The sequence below is a fragment of the Labeo rohita genome, chromosome 17 (assembly GCF_022985175.1).
Source record: "Labeo rohita strain BAU-BD-2019 chromosome 17, IGBB_LRoh.1.0, whole genome shotgun sequence".
Lineage (NCBI taxonomy): Eukaryota > Metazoa > Chordata > Actinopteri > Cypriniformes > Cyprinidae > Labeo > Labeo rohita.
In genome coordinates this window covers 22,427,666-22,445,288 of record NC_066885.1, presented here as the reverse complement: position 1 = coordinate 22,445,288, position 17,623 = coordinate 22,427,666, and the positions used below count along the sequence as shown (strand labels likewise).

The 17,623-nt window shown below is 34.7% G+C and overlaps 1 protein-coding gene across 8 annotated transcripts in view; it reads right to left on the bottom strand.

Annotated features, from left to right (window-relative positions):
• gphna (gephyrin a) overlaps positions 1 to 17,623 on the bottom strand; it is a 115,747-nt gene that overhangs the window by 22,080 nt on the left and 76,044 nt on the right. For 4 of the 8 annotated variants that reach the window (XM_051133721.1, XM_051133722.1, XM_051133725.1 and 1 more), the window contains 4 exons: positions 15,880 to 15,954; positions 10,167 to 10,229; positions 6,055 to 6,097; positions 5,838 to 5,975 (listed from right to left, as the gene is read on the bottom strand). In XM_051133721.1, the coding sequence (XP_050989678.1) occupies positions 5,838 to 5,975; positions 6,055 to 6,097; positions 10,167 to 10,229; positions 15,880 to 15,954 (319 nt within the window). The remainder of the gene's footprint in view (positions 1 to 5,837; positions 5,976 to 6,054; positions 6,098 to 10,166; positions 10,230 to 15,879; positions 15,955 to 17,623) is intronic. The other 4 variants (XM_051133723.1, XM_051133724.1, XM_051133726.1 and 1 more) reach the window with 2 other exon arrangements.

The window sequence follows — 17,623 nt, the reverse complement described above, 5'->3', positions numbered from 1 at the left end:
AGGAAAAAGTAGGTTGAAGAATTCTAGAACTGCTCTGAGAGTCACTTCATGAGCATTTTACTTTACTAGTTTCTTTTGAGAATACTGTCTTCATATCATATACAAACAGAAACTTAAAGGTCTTCACAGCAACCCATCAAAATAAAAGTTCAGTTTAACTTGAAAAAAGGGTGACCAAAAAAAAAAATAATGTAATGATAGTACTACTAATAAAACAAATATTATTAAAACAGAACCACAAGAAAATATTTATCAGGGAAAAAAAAAAATACAGTATTTCTGGGGGAAAAAATAAATAAATAAATAAATACATTATTTTTTAAATAAAATCAATTAATTACAGATGCTTTTGATTATTAAAATTTAATTAAATCATCACAATGGAACCCAGAAATGGAAAACAGAATTTGATAAAAAATAAATAAATAAAACTGAATTTATGAAGAAAAAAAAAAAGTATTTCATAGCGGCTTAAAAATTTAATTTTTGTTAAACATTTAATAAATTGCTGTAAAATATAAAGTTGCTGTAAAGTTTCATGATTTCAATTAATTAGACATACCTTTTTAAATTTTTTTTTTTTTTGTTTAATATAATTTATTTTTTAAAAACGGATTTCATAGGGCCCTATATTATAAACATAACTAAAATATGAATATGAAAAAAATGATATAAGACGTTCTTTGGGAAAAAAGCGTTTTGTTTTGACACAAAAAAAGCATGTACACTCCACAGAACACTAAAATGCAACACTCTGATCTTATTTTTAAAAAATGTAAATATTATTTATAAATATTTAAAAATGTTTAAAAAACACTGCTTTTTTAAACCTCTATAAAAGGGACAAAAACGTTTCTGTAATTAAAGAGGAGCCATCATATTAGCCAATTATACACTACATATTCATCAGCAAATTCTGAAAAAAATATATACCACAAAAATATTAAAAGGATAGTTCACCCAAAAATGAAAATTACCCCATGATTCACTCACCCTCAAGACACCCTTAGGTGTATCTGACTTTCATCTTTCAGGCAGATACAATTGGAGTTATATATAAAAATGTCCTGGCTCTTCCAAGCTTAATAACGACAGTAAACAGATGTTGAGATTCTAATAAAGATTCCAATAAACTGCATCCATCCAACATAAAAATAGCTCCACGCAGCTCTGAGGGTTTTTGGGTGAACTACTTAAGCAGCACATATGTTTTCAGTGTTGATATTAATAAGAAACGATTCTTGATCACTAAATCAGCATGTTAGAATGATTTCTGAATGACCTGAAGACTGGAGTAATGGTTGCTGAAAATTCATCTTTGCATCATAAGAATATATTACATTTTAAAATACATTACAGGAGAAATTTTAAATTATAAAACTGTATTTTCTGCATTTTGAGCATAAGAGACTATTATCAAAAATGGTATATGCAGAGATTCATTTATACAGCAATATCTGCAGTCATACAGTATTGGTTATTGGTAATTCACATCAGTGCACTGGAAACTCTTACTTGTACATCAACATCTAGCAGAACAGACAGTTCCACCTCAGCATACTCTAAATGGCCAATCTTCTCCAAGGCTGAGACCATTTATACATTTTAAATTCATTTTATTAACCGAGGTGACAGAGAGAGGTTTTAAAACAGACAGCCGCTCATAATTTACACCCATCTTGTTGTATGAACAACGCATTTCAAAAATTTATGAGTGACATTACTTGGCTGGGTAAGGATATTTCCTCTATTTACGCTGATCTGGACCTGCCCTCCTTGTGCTCGTGCTGAGCTGAAAATCCATCACTTTTATCTGTCAGGAAACAGCGAAGCTCCACACACGGTTACTGGTAGATTAAAGGCACAATGTTTGAGGTGCTGCTGGAAATTGTGAAAAGAGGTGATGTCGGAAGAGCTTGTGTATTGAATGTTTGAGGTTTTTTGTTGGTTTTTGTACGCAAGCACACTGACATCTCTAACCGTTGCGTCACGCATCACGATTGATGAGTTCACTGGCTTCCATAACAGCAGTCGTGGGCAAATGATCTGGAACGCAAAATGACAGCAAAGCTCTTCCAAACTAGGCCATTCTCCATGGATAAACCAAACAGACACAGCCAAACATGGAACATGATTCTGTCCTTTGACTATTAGTGACAACCATGGCATGTTAAAATCAGTGGAACAAGCTAAAGGAAAATAAAAGATTCCAGTGAATCACTTCTGTCTTATAAGCTGAATCTCAATTCGACATACTATCCGTAATAGTTCGTCACATTAAAAAAAACAAAATAAATAAAATCAAGTGGATTTGTTTGTGATAGTTCACTGATGCAATATCAAGATGCAATTTTTGTCACAACTGTGTACCGGCCTACATCATATTTACGTTTTGACTTTGCATACAGGTATGCAAACTGTGATTCAGCCATACTTAGGTCAATCCTAAAAGGGATAGTTCACCAAAAATGAAAATTCTGTCTTAATTACTCACCCTCATGTTGTTCCGAACCGTAAGAACTTTGCTCATCTTCAGAACACAAATTAAGATATTTTGGATGAAATCCAAGAGCTTTCTGATCCTGCATAGACAGCAACTCAACTGACACGTTCAAGGCCCAGAAAGGTAGTAAGGACATTGTTAAAAAAAGTCCATGTGACATCAGTGGTTCACCTGTAATTTTATGAAGCTACGAGAATACTTAGACTGACGCACGTCGAAGCCTGACATGGAAGAGAAGAAATTGTTGAATAAAGTAGTTATTTTTGTCTTTGCAGACAAAAAGTATTCTCGTAGCTTCATAAAATTTTGGTTAAACCACTTAGGAGCACTTGTGCTTCTAACTTAAAAAATTTAGGAGCACAGTCAAAATCTGATCAAAAAATTGCCTTCCTATTACGAGGTGATATTGGACTCCTTAAAGTGATTTTCAGGGGGATTTTGTTTTTACCCTTGTAATGGCATTTTTCTAACTTTTTTAAAAGTATGACATCTTTTATGTCAAATTTTTAATTATTTATTTATTTTTAATCTTTTTAATTTAATTTCTAATTAAAACAACAGAATAAGAATAAGTAGAATACTACAGAGGTGACAGAAGAACACAAAAGTGGCTTGTAGATGTATTTTCATTTGTTTAATGAGGCTCAGAAGTGGCATGCGTACAATCACATTCATAAATTCATGTTGAGACTAATGTTTTAAATATAAAATCTATTTAAAATAAATATATATTAAATATTTGTTATTATTTTTTAAATATTATATACTTAAATAACTGAAAAAATACTTTAAAATGAAACTAAAAATCCCAGTAGGTGGCGGCAAGTTGCTGATTTAATTACTGAATCATTCATTCATTCGATTCGCTCGAATGGCTGATTCATTCAGGAATAAAGCAAATGACTCTCTTTATGAATGGGAAATTTAATCATTAACTCACTAGATTTATTTAAAAATGCACGTTCATTCATAAACAAAACAACGCTGTGTTTGAACGAAGATGCGCAGTGGCTCATTTGTGACTTGTTTCAAACTATTTTTGACGACGAAATAGAGTAAAATCAGGAAATAGTGTTATAGTCAGACAATGTAAGTCACTTAATATTAACCTCTTGTTTATTTGACCTGTATTAAATCAATATCTCATTTACAAACTCCCTTAAAAATCATTAATGCTGTCACTCATCTTCATCGCAACCTCACAAAGTTCCATTATAATCAATGAAGCTCTCTACGCTGCACAATCAATCTCTTATTTTCACTCTCTCTACACTTTGTTTATGAAGGGATTTGTGAGATATGTCTGTGATACATTACTCAACATTCTCGACCCTTGACCCAGGGTCCTTTGCCAATCCCAGTTCCTCCAAAAACCCTTTAAAGCTCCCTTCAGCACAAACACAAATATGCCGATTGGGAAAGTTGCTGGTGCTCCTAAATATTTTTACAATAGATTTCAGTCGCAAATGCGACTGAAAGGGTCGCACTGTAGAGCCCTGATGGACTATTTTAACAATGTCCTTACTACCTTTCTGGGCCTTGAACGTGATAGTTGCATTGCTGTCTATGCGGGGTCAGAAAGCTCTCGGATATTATCAAAAATTTCTTAATTTGCATTCTGAAGATGAATGAAAGTCTTACGGGTTTGGAATGAGTATGAGTAATGAATTACAGAATTTTCATTTTTGGGTAAACTACCCCTTTAACATGAAGTTCTTTTCCACCCTCTCGTCAACGGTAAACAACTCAATCGGCTCCTGCTGGTCTGGAGGTGAAATGACGCTGTGGCATGGATGACTATTCCACACATTACTGGGACCGGATGAGCATCGGGCATGCTCGAAGATGCGAGCCGGACATGAAGGTGCTGGTTAAGGTGCACACTGACCTCTGTGATACTTTGGGTTGTGGGCGGCAATGGCCAGGGCTCTCCTCTCTGCCTTTGCTTCGGTGCCAGTGCAGAGAGGAATTTTCCGCCAACTTGAGCCACTCTGGCGCCAGACGCCTTTTCTCGCTGGAGGGGCCAAGTCACCTGCATTTGTCCCTGCCAGACGCATTGGGCACATTTAACTAGCACATGGGCATTCCCACTATCCCCCACCACATGGACCGAAATTAACGCCCAGCTCACAGCCTGCGTCTTGGTGGCACAATTCACATCCACATGCAAGGGTGGCTGCCCTGTGTTAGTGATGGCCATGAAAAACCAAAGAAGAGCCATCAAAACGAATAGCATGGGCTGTGTCAGAGTGCCGACTATAAAGTAAATAAAAAACTATGGGATGTAATCTAGCCCGTGGAACTGGACCGCTCCTGATGTTCAGGTGGATTCAGTAACTGAAAATCTTTTCCCAAAATTCAGAAAGAACGCCTTTGGAAACTGACCACAGGATCTGTCTTCGGATGATCACAATGGCATCAAAGCTTTAGAGAAGTCAGCGATTTAAAAAACAACAGACGGCCAGATGGAACGAGCTACAAGATTAAAGCTAGAAGGATGGAAAGACGATGTGGTGAAAGAAACAACGAACAGATGTGTGACAGATGAGGAGCTAAGGGCATGGAAGATGAAAAAAGCAAAAGCTGAAAGCCTGCGAAGCAAAGAGCTTGGTGACTATATGCCTTCAGCACCTACTGGCCTATATACACCACAATCCAACAGCCAATGAGAACCCATTTTGGTACCATCAGAGGGACAGTGCTTCATGTTAAAAGGATAGTTCACGAAAAAATCATCATTCAATCATCCTTGTGTTTTTTGAAACCATATGATGTTTCTTCCATGTAGAACAAAATGAGCTATGACAATTAATTACTCACCCTCATGACATTCTAAACCCGTAATCTTCGGAACACAAAGTGCACAAACCTTTGCGCACCAAAAGTATTGTCATAGCTTCATAAAAATATGGTTGAACCACTGATGTCACATGGACTTTTTTAATGATGTCCTTACTTCGTTTCTGGGCTCTTCTGGGCTCAGAAAGCTTTCGCATTTCATCAAAAATATCTTAATTTGTGTTCTGAAAATGAACAGTTCTTTCGGGTTTGGAATGACATGAGGTTGAGTAATTAATGACAGGATTTACATTTTTGCGTGAACTAACCCTTTGATTTAATTCTACGTGATTGCGGCCACCACTACCTTGCCAGGGACGAGCACTTTAAAATAGTTGCTATAACTGCTATTATTCAATTTATTTAATTTAGTATCAAATACATGTATGTTTGACATCCCTAGTTTGTGAATATATTCTTTCAGATGGTTTAACCTGGTGCGAACAGGCCTAGTTTAGTCTAGTTTTGGCTTGGTATGAGCAAACAAGGGTCTTACCTCTGTAGTTGATGATTTCAGTACCCAGGACAGGAGTCATCTCCAGCACAGTGATGAAGGCCTTGTCCATAGAAGTGAGGGGAAACGGGGACATGCGGTGTCTCCGAGCTACCTTGGTGATGTCCACTGCGCTGTGACCTGAGACAAAGATTGAGAATTTAAACACGCTCTTAAACACACGCACAAACATCACGATAATACACAATCGGTCACCCACTTGCTCTCAGGATGTTCTCCTTGCTGCTGCATCGTGACTGCACCTACAGATATATAGAGAGAGACAGAATGAGAGGGAATGAGGAAGAGAGAGAGAAAGGAATTGGGAAAAGAAAGACAGAAAGACATGAGTTAGAGCACAAAAGGAGCCCCATCCTCCGTCCAGGAGAGTTAGCATTCCACTGACAGGATTCATAAAGATCAGGATGATCATCTACACACTCAGACAAAACAACCAAAAGAAACTAGCTTGAAAACAAACAAACTGAAAACAACATTTTCAGTCCTACTGCCATTATTATCATTATCATCATGGTCTTGACATAATGCTGTAGCCAAAAGTTAAGTGTTGTGTCATGGTAGCATTCTAGTGCCTAAAATAACCCGATTCCAGATATAACAAACATTAAAGTCAACATGAAAAATTTTAATGCTGTAATGTGATGTTCTTCAGAGTTGGTAAGAAAAATGTAGGCGTTACATATCAAAATAGTGATCTGAAGCAGAACATTTTGATTGGTTTCCTGATAATTTACTCACCCCCATGTCACCCAATATATCTGTCTTTTTTTCTTCATCCAAAAATAAAATTTTTGAGGAAAACATTCCAGGATTTTTCTCCACATAGTGGACTTCAATGGGAATCAACAGGTTAAAGGTTAAATTGCAGTTTTGTTTTAATGTGGCTTCAAAGGGCTCTACACCAGTGGTTTTCAATTTTTTTTTTTTTTACAAGTGACCCTATTCTTTTTAAATTGACGCGACCCGTATATATATATATATATATATATATATATATATATATACACTTGACATTATCATTGAAGACCAGCAATAATAATTTTCATTTTTGATTACATAATAATGGCAATATATACATGTCAAAGTCAGACATGCCCCTTTGCCAGCTGTGATGAATGGTTACTGGTTTAAACTTGGCCCAGGTTTTAAAAGATTTTTGGGTCAGCACACCTTAATAGCTTCAACAATTGATTGCCAATTAAGTTTAGAATACAATGACTTAAAGGCCCAGATTATGCAGAGCTGTAATAGCTGCTAATGGTGGATATTTTGATGAACTGAAAATTTAGTTTTTTTTCCATTTATAAACTGTTTATGTAATAAAATATGTTTTCGTAGTTTGTGTTGTCCTTTATCAGTGCAAAATTATCACAAATTAAAAAAGGATTCATGCCAATATTGTTGAAAAACCCCACTTTTCTAGGGTGTTTCCAAACTTTTGAGGGCAGTGTATATAAAGAATGTTCCCTTAATCACTAAAAAGCTGTCACTCACTTCAGTTTATTGCAATCTCAGAAAATTCCACTATAATCTCTCTACATGGCACAATCAATCTTTTATTTATGAGTTAACACCTTGTTATAATGAGAGGAAATACAAACTTCCAGAACTTAAGACTGAACAAAAACTGAAACGCCTCTAACTGTGTTCCAGAAATCAACAGATATGTCTGTGATTGGCTATAATGTTCAAAACTGCAAAAACTGCATACAAACACAAATACACATTGAATTCTGCCGTAAAGCAGCTGCTGCTTACTGTAGTTTTGTTGCTTATGCTTACTTAATTATTAAAGTTAAGTTTGCCGGTTCCTGCTTCCTTCTCTGAGTTTTGTACTTTGTTACATACATAAAAACTTTTCTTTAAATCATCCTGGTGACCCATTTTTTATGTCTCTTGACCCACCAATGGGTTGCGAACCAGGGTATGAAAACCACTGCTCTACACAATCCCAGACAAGGAAAAAGCCCAGCAGGCACCAGACGTCAATACAATGTCAGGTTGACGATGGACCCCAACGTCAGATAGATGTTGCATTTTGGTTAAGAATGAAAATCGGATTGACGTCAATATTGGATGTCAATTTGACGTTGACTTAACTTTGGATTTTGGTTACACAACCTATAAACAACAAAATATCAACATCAGCTGACATCGGTATTGGACATCAATTTAATGTTGATGTTAGACGTTGAGTTTACATTGAATTTTGGTCACCCGACCATGCAGCCCGAAATGTAACCAAATATCAACATCTTATGATGTTGTGTGCCTGCTGGGAGGGTCTTATCTAGTGAAACAATCAGCCATTTTCTAAAAAAATAAAACTGATATACTAATCAAATTTATAACTAGCTCTGCGATGCGCGTCTACGACTTTACGGATTGCGTAATCATGCTGGAAAGGTAACGTGTTGTTAGTTCTTCATCTGTGTACTTTGGTTGAAAAAGGCAGGGTAGGGCGAAAAACTCCATCTCGTTTTTTTCATCCAACTTCATAATCGTCCAACATTGTTTTACCTTTTATTGTAGAGGACGCATGACTTTCTTTGCACGTTCACTTTGTAAATACCAAGCGTGCTACACAAGTCCTGAAAAGTGAAGCCAAAGTGTCTCGATCACCCCCAGGTGACTGGATGCAGTATAGGTCATAAACCCCAGCCTCTCCAATAATCTCATTACACTCCAATAAAATTTTTCCCAAATGTGGTCTGCTTTTAGGTAGTTATTTGATGCAATAAAAATAGCGTTTGTTGTAATGACTGATCTTGCGATTGGGTCTACGGGAGTTTGGGCGGGACTTTGATACCGCGGCTCCACCTCACGACACTACTGCGAGAACTCCAAATGATGTCATTTATTCAAGATGACAGTGGCCATACTGAGATGCTTTGGCTTCACCTTTCTATAGTGGACACGAGTCTATAGTAAAAACTGGGTCAGCACTTCCATTTACCGTATTTTTTTTAGAAAATGACCGATAGATAAGGCCCTTATTCCTCGGCTGGGATCATTTAGAGTCTTTTGAAACTGCAATTTGGACCTTCAACCTGTTGATTCCCATTAAAGTCCACTATACAGAGAAAAATCCTGGACTGTTTTCTTCAAAAACCTTCATTTCTTTTCGAGTGAAGAAAGAAAGACAAGAACATCTTGGATGACATGGGGGTGAGTTAATTAACAGGAAATTTTAATTCTGGTGTGAACTAATCCTTTAAGACTTGCTTTTATCCATCAGGAGTTGATTATATCATGAAAAATGAGTGTTCTATACCAAAATGGGGTTTCTGTATGCTTTTTTGGAACTGGAACTTGGAGGTCAAAGGTCAAGTTCAGCCTCAAAAGCATTTGGACTTACCCCAATGGTAATTCTTATTTTTCAAATGTAATATTTTTTTTAATCTTTTGCAAGTTAACAGTATCAGTTTTGGTTTCATATTGACTTTAACAGCTAGAAATCTTATTACGCTGGAATCCAGTTCAAGCACCCCCTCCCATCCAGTTTAATTTTGACCCCATTTAAGCCAAATTTCTCTCAAAATGAGCCATGAATGTTTTAAGATAATAATAATAATAGCAAATTTGATTATACATTCAGCTGTAACTGTGGAATCTACCAATACAAAGTATCATAAAGTATGGAGTTCCCTTAGGCCAAGAGTAATGGTATGAGAGGGCAATCAAATTCCATGCAAAAATACACATTGACTTGAGGCTATAGTGACAGAAGTTTACAGATATTAAGTCTTTGATTTACTGCATGAAAGCGTTAAAAACAGCCCTTTATGTGTCCTTCGTGCTGAGACGCAATGCCCCTGGCCTATAGGGGGAGACACACAAGCAAGTCCCAAGTCCTCTCTACTCACGATCCAGTTACAACAGACTAGCACCAACACGACAAATCAATGATCGACACAGAGCAAAGAAAGAGAGTTTAGAGAAAGACAGGAAGAGGAAGAGAACGATGAGGCGCAGCTCACATACAGCAAACAGCAATAAAACACTGCATCTAAATGGAGATAAAACTCAAAAGAAACAGAAAATCAGGAGAAAAAAGATCTAAGAAACAGAACTCAATGTCCACAAGAGACTCCAACACACCAAACGGCTAATAAAACAAAGAGAGCATTAGAAAGAGCGACGTCTACAGACAAGATAATGAGAGAGAAGGAAAGAAACAGACACGAGGAGAGAGAAGAAGAGTGTAAAGCAAGGAGTTTGGACTCCTGACGCAAAGCAGAGTTTGCGGATGGAAGCAGCTCCTTTTTTTTTTTTTTTTTTTTTTTTTTTGCGTGGGTTGGGAATAGTTACTCGCGAGTCGAAGGTCCTATGGTTCCTGCGATCATCTTTGAGCCCCTCCAGCCTAGAGTGGAGCTTTGGCAATGAACAGAAACAAAAGGGTTTACAACAGACAGAGCAAAGGAGAAGCTTTGGGAGACCAAAAGAAGAAAACCGAATGAGTTTTAAAGGCTCTCTGAGACAGCGCTCGCTCGGTTTACACACACAACAAGCGGAGATGACAACGGATGAGCACTGAGAGGTGAAGAGAGGTCTGACTGGGCGTCATTCGGTCCTGTTGCTAATGTTTAAGGTGGGGGGCGTTATGCCGGCCAGCCAGGAAGGTAGCACAGGTTAGCGAGGAAGAGGGGTGCGGTGAGGCACAATGTCACTCGGCACAGTTAGCGAAATCACATGGGACAAACTGCACTTCTGTTCCAGTGAGGTTTTAGAAGACACCGGAAAAACACAGTGTTGGTGATACTGAGTGTCAGTGTGCTAATGGCCACCAGAGCAGGGAAGAGTTTGTATGCATTAATACATTATTGCATTTGAGGTCTGAGGGGAATGAATGGAAGATATGCACATGTGGAATGGACATATGGGTAAATGAGTGAATGATGATGATGAAAACATAAGGACTGTTAAACATTCAATGCCATAAATACATTATTTAATGGTATATTATTTAGGTTTCAGTCAGAAGTTCACTTCCAGAACAAAAATTTACAGATAATGTACTCACCCCTTGTCGTCCAAGATGTTCATGTCTTTCTTTCTTCAGCCGTAAAGAAATTATGTTTTTTTTTTTTTTCATAAAAATAATACAATGTATATACTTTGTAATGTCAAATGCTTGTCTTGTCTTACTCTGCCTGGACTGTTTTTTTTCCGGTTCATGACAGTTAGGGTACGTCAAAAAATTCCCATCTCATGTTCTCCCTCAACTTGAAAATCATCCTATATCGCTGTTTTACCTTTTTTGTTAAGGGTGTTTGATCTTCTTTGCATGTTTACTTTGCAAAGACTGGGTCGGTACTTCTGCAGCGATGTAGGATGATTTTGAAATGATTTTTTAAGTTGAGGGAGAAAATACAATTGGAGTTTTTCGACATACCCTAACTGTTTAGAGGCAGAACACACAGTGTTCAGGGAGCGTTTGAGATTAAAAAGTATTTAAACTGTATTTTTTAATGAAAATAACTGATCGTTTCGCTAGATAAGATGTTGTAGATGTTTTACTTAAAAAAAAGCAAAAAAACAAAAAAACAAAAAACAAAACACAATTTCTTTAAGGCTGAAGAAAAAAAAAAGACATCTTGGATGACAAGGGGGTGAGTACATTATCTGTAAATTTTTGTTCTGGAAGTGGACTTCTCCTTTTAATAATGCATTGGTAATTGTTGAAAGTAATATTAACTAAGATTAATACATGCTTGAGCAGTATTGTTCATTCTATTTAATTTATTAAAAGCCCTATATATACTTTATGTATATAATAATACATTATGAGCACTATTTATTAGATTAAAAGCTATTATTTAGAGACCTAGATTACAGACTTAGATTTCCTATAACAAATAAATGAACAACGATGAAAACATAAAAAAATCCTTTGGAAATGCATATTAAAATATCAGGCCACAAATACGAATAATTCATTTAACAGAGTTAATGTATTTACCTCACTGTACATTAAAACTGTTTGAGTTTTCGGTCTTCTTTCCTTAAGAAACGTAATAATACAGTAAAACTGTACAATATTTAAATAAAATTAAATAAAATTTTAGATTATCCAACATAGCTATTCTTTTTTTTTTTAGATTAAAGATTATTTGTAAGTTATTAGAAAAAATAAGGATTTAGATTTATCGTAGTAAATAAATAAATGATAATGAAAACATAAAAAACTGCTCCTAAAAAGCATGTTAAAATATCAGGCCACACGTTTTAGATACTTAAATATTCTTAATTAAATATTCATAATTTTCAATCAATTGAATTCAATCAATTCCCTTTCCTTCAGAAAAGTATGAATGTAATCAATAAAACTGTATAAAATAAAATAAAATAATAAATTTTAATATAATTCAAAATCTGGAGGTTTTTCCAGTGGATATTAAATGAAAAATAAAATAAAATAATAAAATATAGTAAAATAAAAAAAATAAAATAAATGTCTAGTTTCATTACATTCATTAGATTTTTCTAGGGATTTGCCCGAATCTGAATACCATGTTTGGAAAGGAAATGACGTGTACTACGGAACCCCTAAAGGGAATAAATACAAGATGGGAATGCGCGTTTGTTTTCTAATTTCACTTTTATCGAATCAGACGATTTACACTTGCGTAACTTTTCAGTCAGTTACCCCGATGCGCAGCCATAGTGGAGATACTCAGATGTAAACAACAGCATGGATCGCACGGTAATGTACTACTGAATATGTTGTTCTACTAATTTATGCTGTCTAAACCCACAAACATGTGGAAGCTGCTAAATCATATAGAGAAGGACTTGAGCAGGCAAGGGCGCAATATTTTGACAAACTAAAGTTAACAGGTGGTAAAGATACATATGAGCAGTATTAATTAAGATATTAGCCTAATATTTCACCTACCTGACAGGAAATGATAAGAACAAACACGAATGTTGTCAAGATTCTTGCTCTGGAATTGATTTGTCTCCTTGAACTTTTGGCAGTCTATAGTACTCCAAATGTTTTTCCCAGTCCAAGTGATTAGTGTAGACCAAAACATGACAATAACTGACCATTTCCAGCAGCAATAATCAGCTAAATTTTTGAGCTCCGTTCAGTTCAGTGGCATTGTTTACGTTTAGTGCCGCCAACATGGCCGACTGATGACGCGTTGTGAAAAGATGTTTGTCAGTGGTGCTCAGGATTTGCAAATCATTCGCCATCGTCCTATCAGTCATCTCTTCTTACTCGGTTTATGTGGTAAGTGAAATTTTATGAACTGTAATGTAACAGGCTAACCATGTCTTTTTAGTGGCTCCGTAGAACACGTTATTCAGATTCATAATTCGGACACATCCCTATATTTAACACAACACAAACACACAGTTCTAAGACTGGTAGTATGCTGTTAACCAACCGTTTTTTGTTTACCAAGTCCTGTACATACAGGAAAGTAAAACTGAACATCCTTGGCACTTTCTATTCCTCCCCTCCTCCTATTTGTACATCTAACCTCCTTTCATCAAACAACAGACAGAATGAGCTCAGAGTGGAGATGAGAGGTAACCAGTGATCACAGGAGGGGTTGAAGGAATGGACTGAGGCAATGAAAGCAATGCAGAGACGTCAGGTCTCTTTAAATCAGAGCCGGACCAAAGAACTCAGTGGACTGAAAACACACGCTCACAAACAGAAACGTCCTCGCACACACACAAGGGGTGGGGAACCATGTGTCAGCGTACGGGCAGATGAGAGTTAATCCCTGACCATTGAAATGAAGATGGAGTAATTGGGGAACAGCAATGGGGAATGAATTATTAACAAGTGAGTGTCAGGCCCAATAAGAGGAACTCCGCTCTGTGATTAATCAATCAAAAATGATTGATAAGACAGTATGGAAACTAACAGCTGTAATGCTGGTGAGCCCATTTGATTAGCTCAGAAAGAGGGATGGAGAGAAAAGGAGAAGCTCTTTTCCAAAACCTAGCGACCAAAACCATTTCGAGTAACTTTTAACACGAAAGCTGCTCCAAAAGGTAGGCTGAATGATTATATGGATAGAACACATATTAATTGATTAAATTAATTAACTGAAAATTAAATTTTGGTAACATGATTAATATTAAATGTTGAACTTCGTTAAATCTGACATTTATTATTTTATTTTAATTAAAATGCATATTAAAATATCAGGCTACATTTTAAATATTAAGATTAATTAAATGTTCATATTTTATTTAATATAGTTAATTTACTAACCTAACTGCACACAGAGCATTTTCCTCTGGAATTAAATCAAATTAAAATTAAAATTAAATGACAATAAAAATTTAATTAAATGACAATAAAATAAAATACAGTAAAATAAACAACTAATCGTTTTTATCCTCTATTTGAGGAAAAAAAACATGAAACTGAATTAAACTTTAAATATTATATTATATTATATTATATTATATTATATTATATTATATTACATTATATTATATTATAGATAGAACTAGTATATTAGTTGATTACAATAATTAATAGCAATACATTTTGTAGATAACATAATTAATATTAAATGTTGAATTTGGTTAAAATGCATAATAAAATCAGGCCACATATTAAGATTAATTAAATGTTCACATTATAATGGCAAAATAAACAAAACAAAACAAAATAAAATAACAATAAACAGCAAAATAAAATACAGTAAATTAAAAGAAAATTACAATGAACTTAAATAAAATACAGTAAAGTTAAACAAAACAAAAAATAAAATAAAATAAAATCATTTTTTATTCTTTATTTAAGGAAAAAACATGAAACTGAATTAAACTTTACATTTATAGGATTAGATTAGATATTAGATTAGATTAAAATAATAAACTGCAATAACTTTTGTAGATAACACGATTAAAATCAAATGTTGAGCTTGCTTAAATCTGAAATGTATTTTATGTTAAGTTAAAATGCATATTAAAATATCAGGCCACATTTTAAATATTAAGATGATTTAAATATTCATATTTTATTTAACACAGTTAATTTACTAACCTAATTGTACAGTGAGCATTTTTCCCCAGGAAAGTAATAAATGCATTAAATTAAATTAAATTAAATTGATTTTTTATATAATAATTTAAATAATTATATAATAATAATAACAACACTTTTTTAAATAATTAAATTTAATTAAAAGAAAAGTAAATTATAATACAATTAAATTCAGCAAAATAAAATTACAGTAAAATTAAATGAAAATCCAGTCAAATAAAATAAAAGAATAAAATAAAATAACAAATGGAGCAATTCCAATAGGGTCCTCGCACTGCAGTGCTCGGGCCATAATGAATAAAATAAAATAAAATAAAATAAAAAATAAAAATCAATTATTAAAAGAATCTTTTTTTGGATTTACCATTTTTTTAAGGAAAGAAAACATGAAACTGAATTAAACTTTTATATGATATTACATTTTTATATTATATTATACTATATTATATTATATTATATTATATTCAGTTTTATGGATTCACTGTTTCTAAGAGAAGAAAACATGAAAGTGAATTAAACTTTACATATAAAATAAGCTAAAAGAGTTAACTGCTTTCATTTTAATTTTTTTTTTTTTTAGTAATTATGTTGCCTTCTAAAATAACTTCATTTGGCCAAATAAGATGTAATAAGAGGGAACGTGGCAATTGCAAAACGCACTGCGACAAACTCCATTCAAGATGTAAAATTTTGATTACAAATATATATAAATTGTATCGAATCAAAAAATGTTATACGAGTGGAAGCATTAAGAAGTTAGTCACTTCTGCAGTTGATGGACAACAAGGCAGCAGACTAGATTTTGGAACAGAGCAACAGAGAGAGACAGAGATTGTTTAGGACAAGAAGATAAAGCTACAACAAAACAAACTGCCCTGATGCTACATCAATAGACTGTGGGCCGCGTGCAACACTCTGAGGGAAGACTTTAGTGCATGTTCGTATGTGTGATTGACTGAGTGCTGATTTATGTGAAGATTAGGGGAGAAAGGGATATCTGTTTACCTGGTCCAAGGTAGAGTACCTTGACTTGAGCGTGATGACCTCATCCAGGTGAGCCCTGAACTCTCTCCGTGAGGCCTGGAGGAAGCCACAGGACAGTAACTCACCTGATACAGCCTTCCCCGTCAACAAATACACACACACACACACTTCACAATATACACTGTCACAAACACACACTCTAAGGGTCATCTAACACTGATATGAAAAATATGAGGGGGAATCAAGCGAAGTCAAAACAGCAAAATAATCCCACTACTACTACGCAACCAAAGAGGAGCAAAGCAGCTGCAGCGTGTCTCTGTGTGTTACGCTGATCTTTCACCCGATTTCCAAGAACAAAGGAGGCTTTCGTGGATAATGAGCACTCGTGGCTGTATTAAAGCTCATTTGTATAACCCCTCCAACTTTGTGAAACTGAAAGTCTTGAGGAACAGAAGTGTATTTAATGGTCATTAAAGCAGCTGTAAGCAATTTAGCCATAATGCTAACATGCTAACAAACACTCTCTCCAAAAAGCAAGTGTGAATCTGATCAAACATTTCACAAACATGTCTAGATTAGAGGTGGCCAATATACCGGTAGATTATCGACTATCGTTTTTATTGCTGTTACATGTTCACGTGACGTTGCTGTGCTACGCGGTCACGAAAACGTATTGTTTACATGCGTTTTTAAGCATTGAGAGTTAAAAACAAGTGATTTTAAGCCATTGAAATGCAATCAGCAGCGTTTCAACGGCTTTATATCTTGTAATTCTGACTTTATAACAACTTTACATCTCACGATTCTGAGAAAAAAGTCAGCATTGTAAGATAAGTCGCAATAACCTTTTTTCTTTTATTTTTTATTCATTGGCTTTCATAATTTAAGGCAAAAATAACTATATTGTGATACATATCCCCTAATAGCACATTTACATCACTTGGACGTCTATTTGATGTCTGTATTTACATCTGCAAGACGTATTTTTTAGAGTGTTTGCTCATCTGCAATACGTCTACAGGACGTTTCCTATCAGATGTCAAACAGACGTCGGTTAGATGTCTTTAAGATGTTTATGATTTAGAATGTATGTAAAACTGACATCTTACAGACGTCTGTCAGATGTTTGTACACCGCAGATGCTTTTCAGATCAACTGATCTTTAACAGACATCTTGCGGATGTACATGTGCTACCTGGGTCGTTAACGTGAAATAAAATTACCCGTATTGTGACATAAGATTCTGGTCATATCGCCCACCTCTAATCTTAAACAAATTTTCATGAAAAATTAAAAGGAAAAAAAAAAATTAAACAAAACCCAGAAACCCTCCACTCTACAATTCTCATTACTGCAACGTAAAAAAAATCTAATTTTCATTAAATGGTATTATTTTATCTATAAAAGTTGGAAAATGATTAGTAGTTGAGGTCGAAAGTTTACATACAGAATCATTAAAAATATTCATTATTTTACCAAAATAAGAGAGATCATACAAAATGTTTTTTTTAATTATTACTTCATTATTTTTTTATTATTTAGTTCTCACCTGAATAAGATATTTCACATAAGAGATGTTTATATATAGTCCACAAGAGAAAATATTAGTTGAATTTGTAAAAAATTATCCTGTTCAAAAGTTTACATCCCCTTGATTCTTAATACTGTGTCGTTACCTGAATGATCCACAACTGTTTTTTTGTTTTCTTTAGTGATAGTTGTTCATAAGTCCCTTCTTTGTCCTTCAGAAAAATACTTCAGG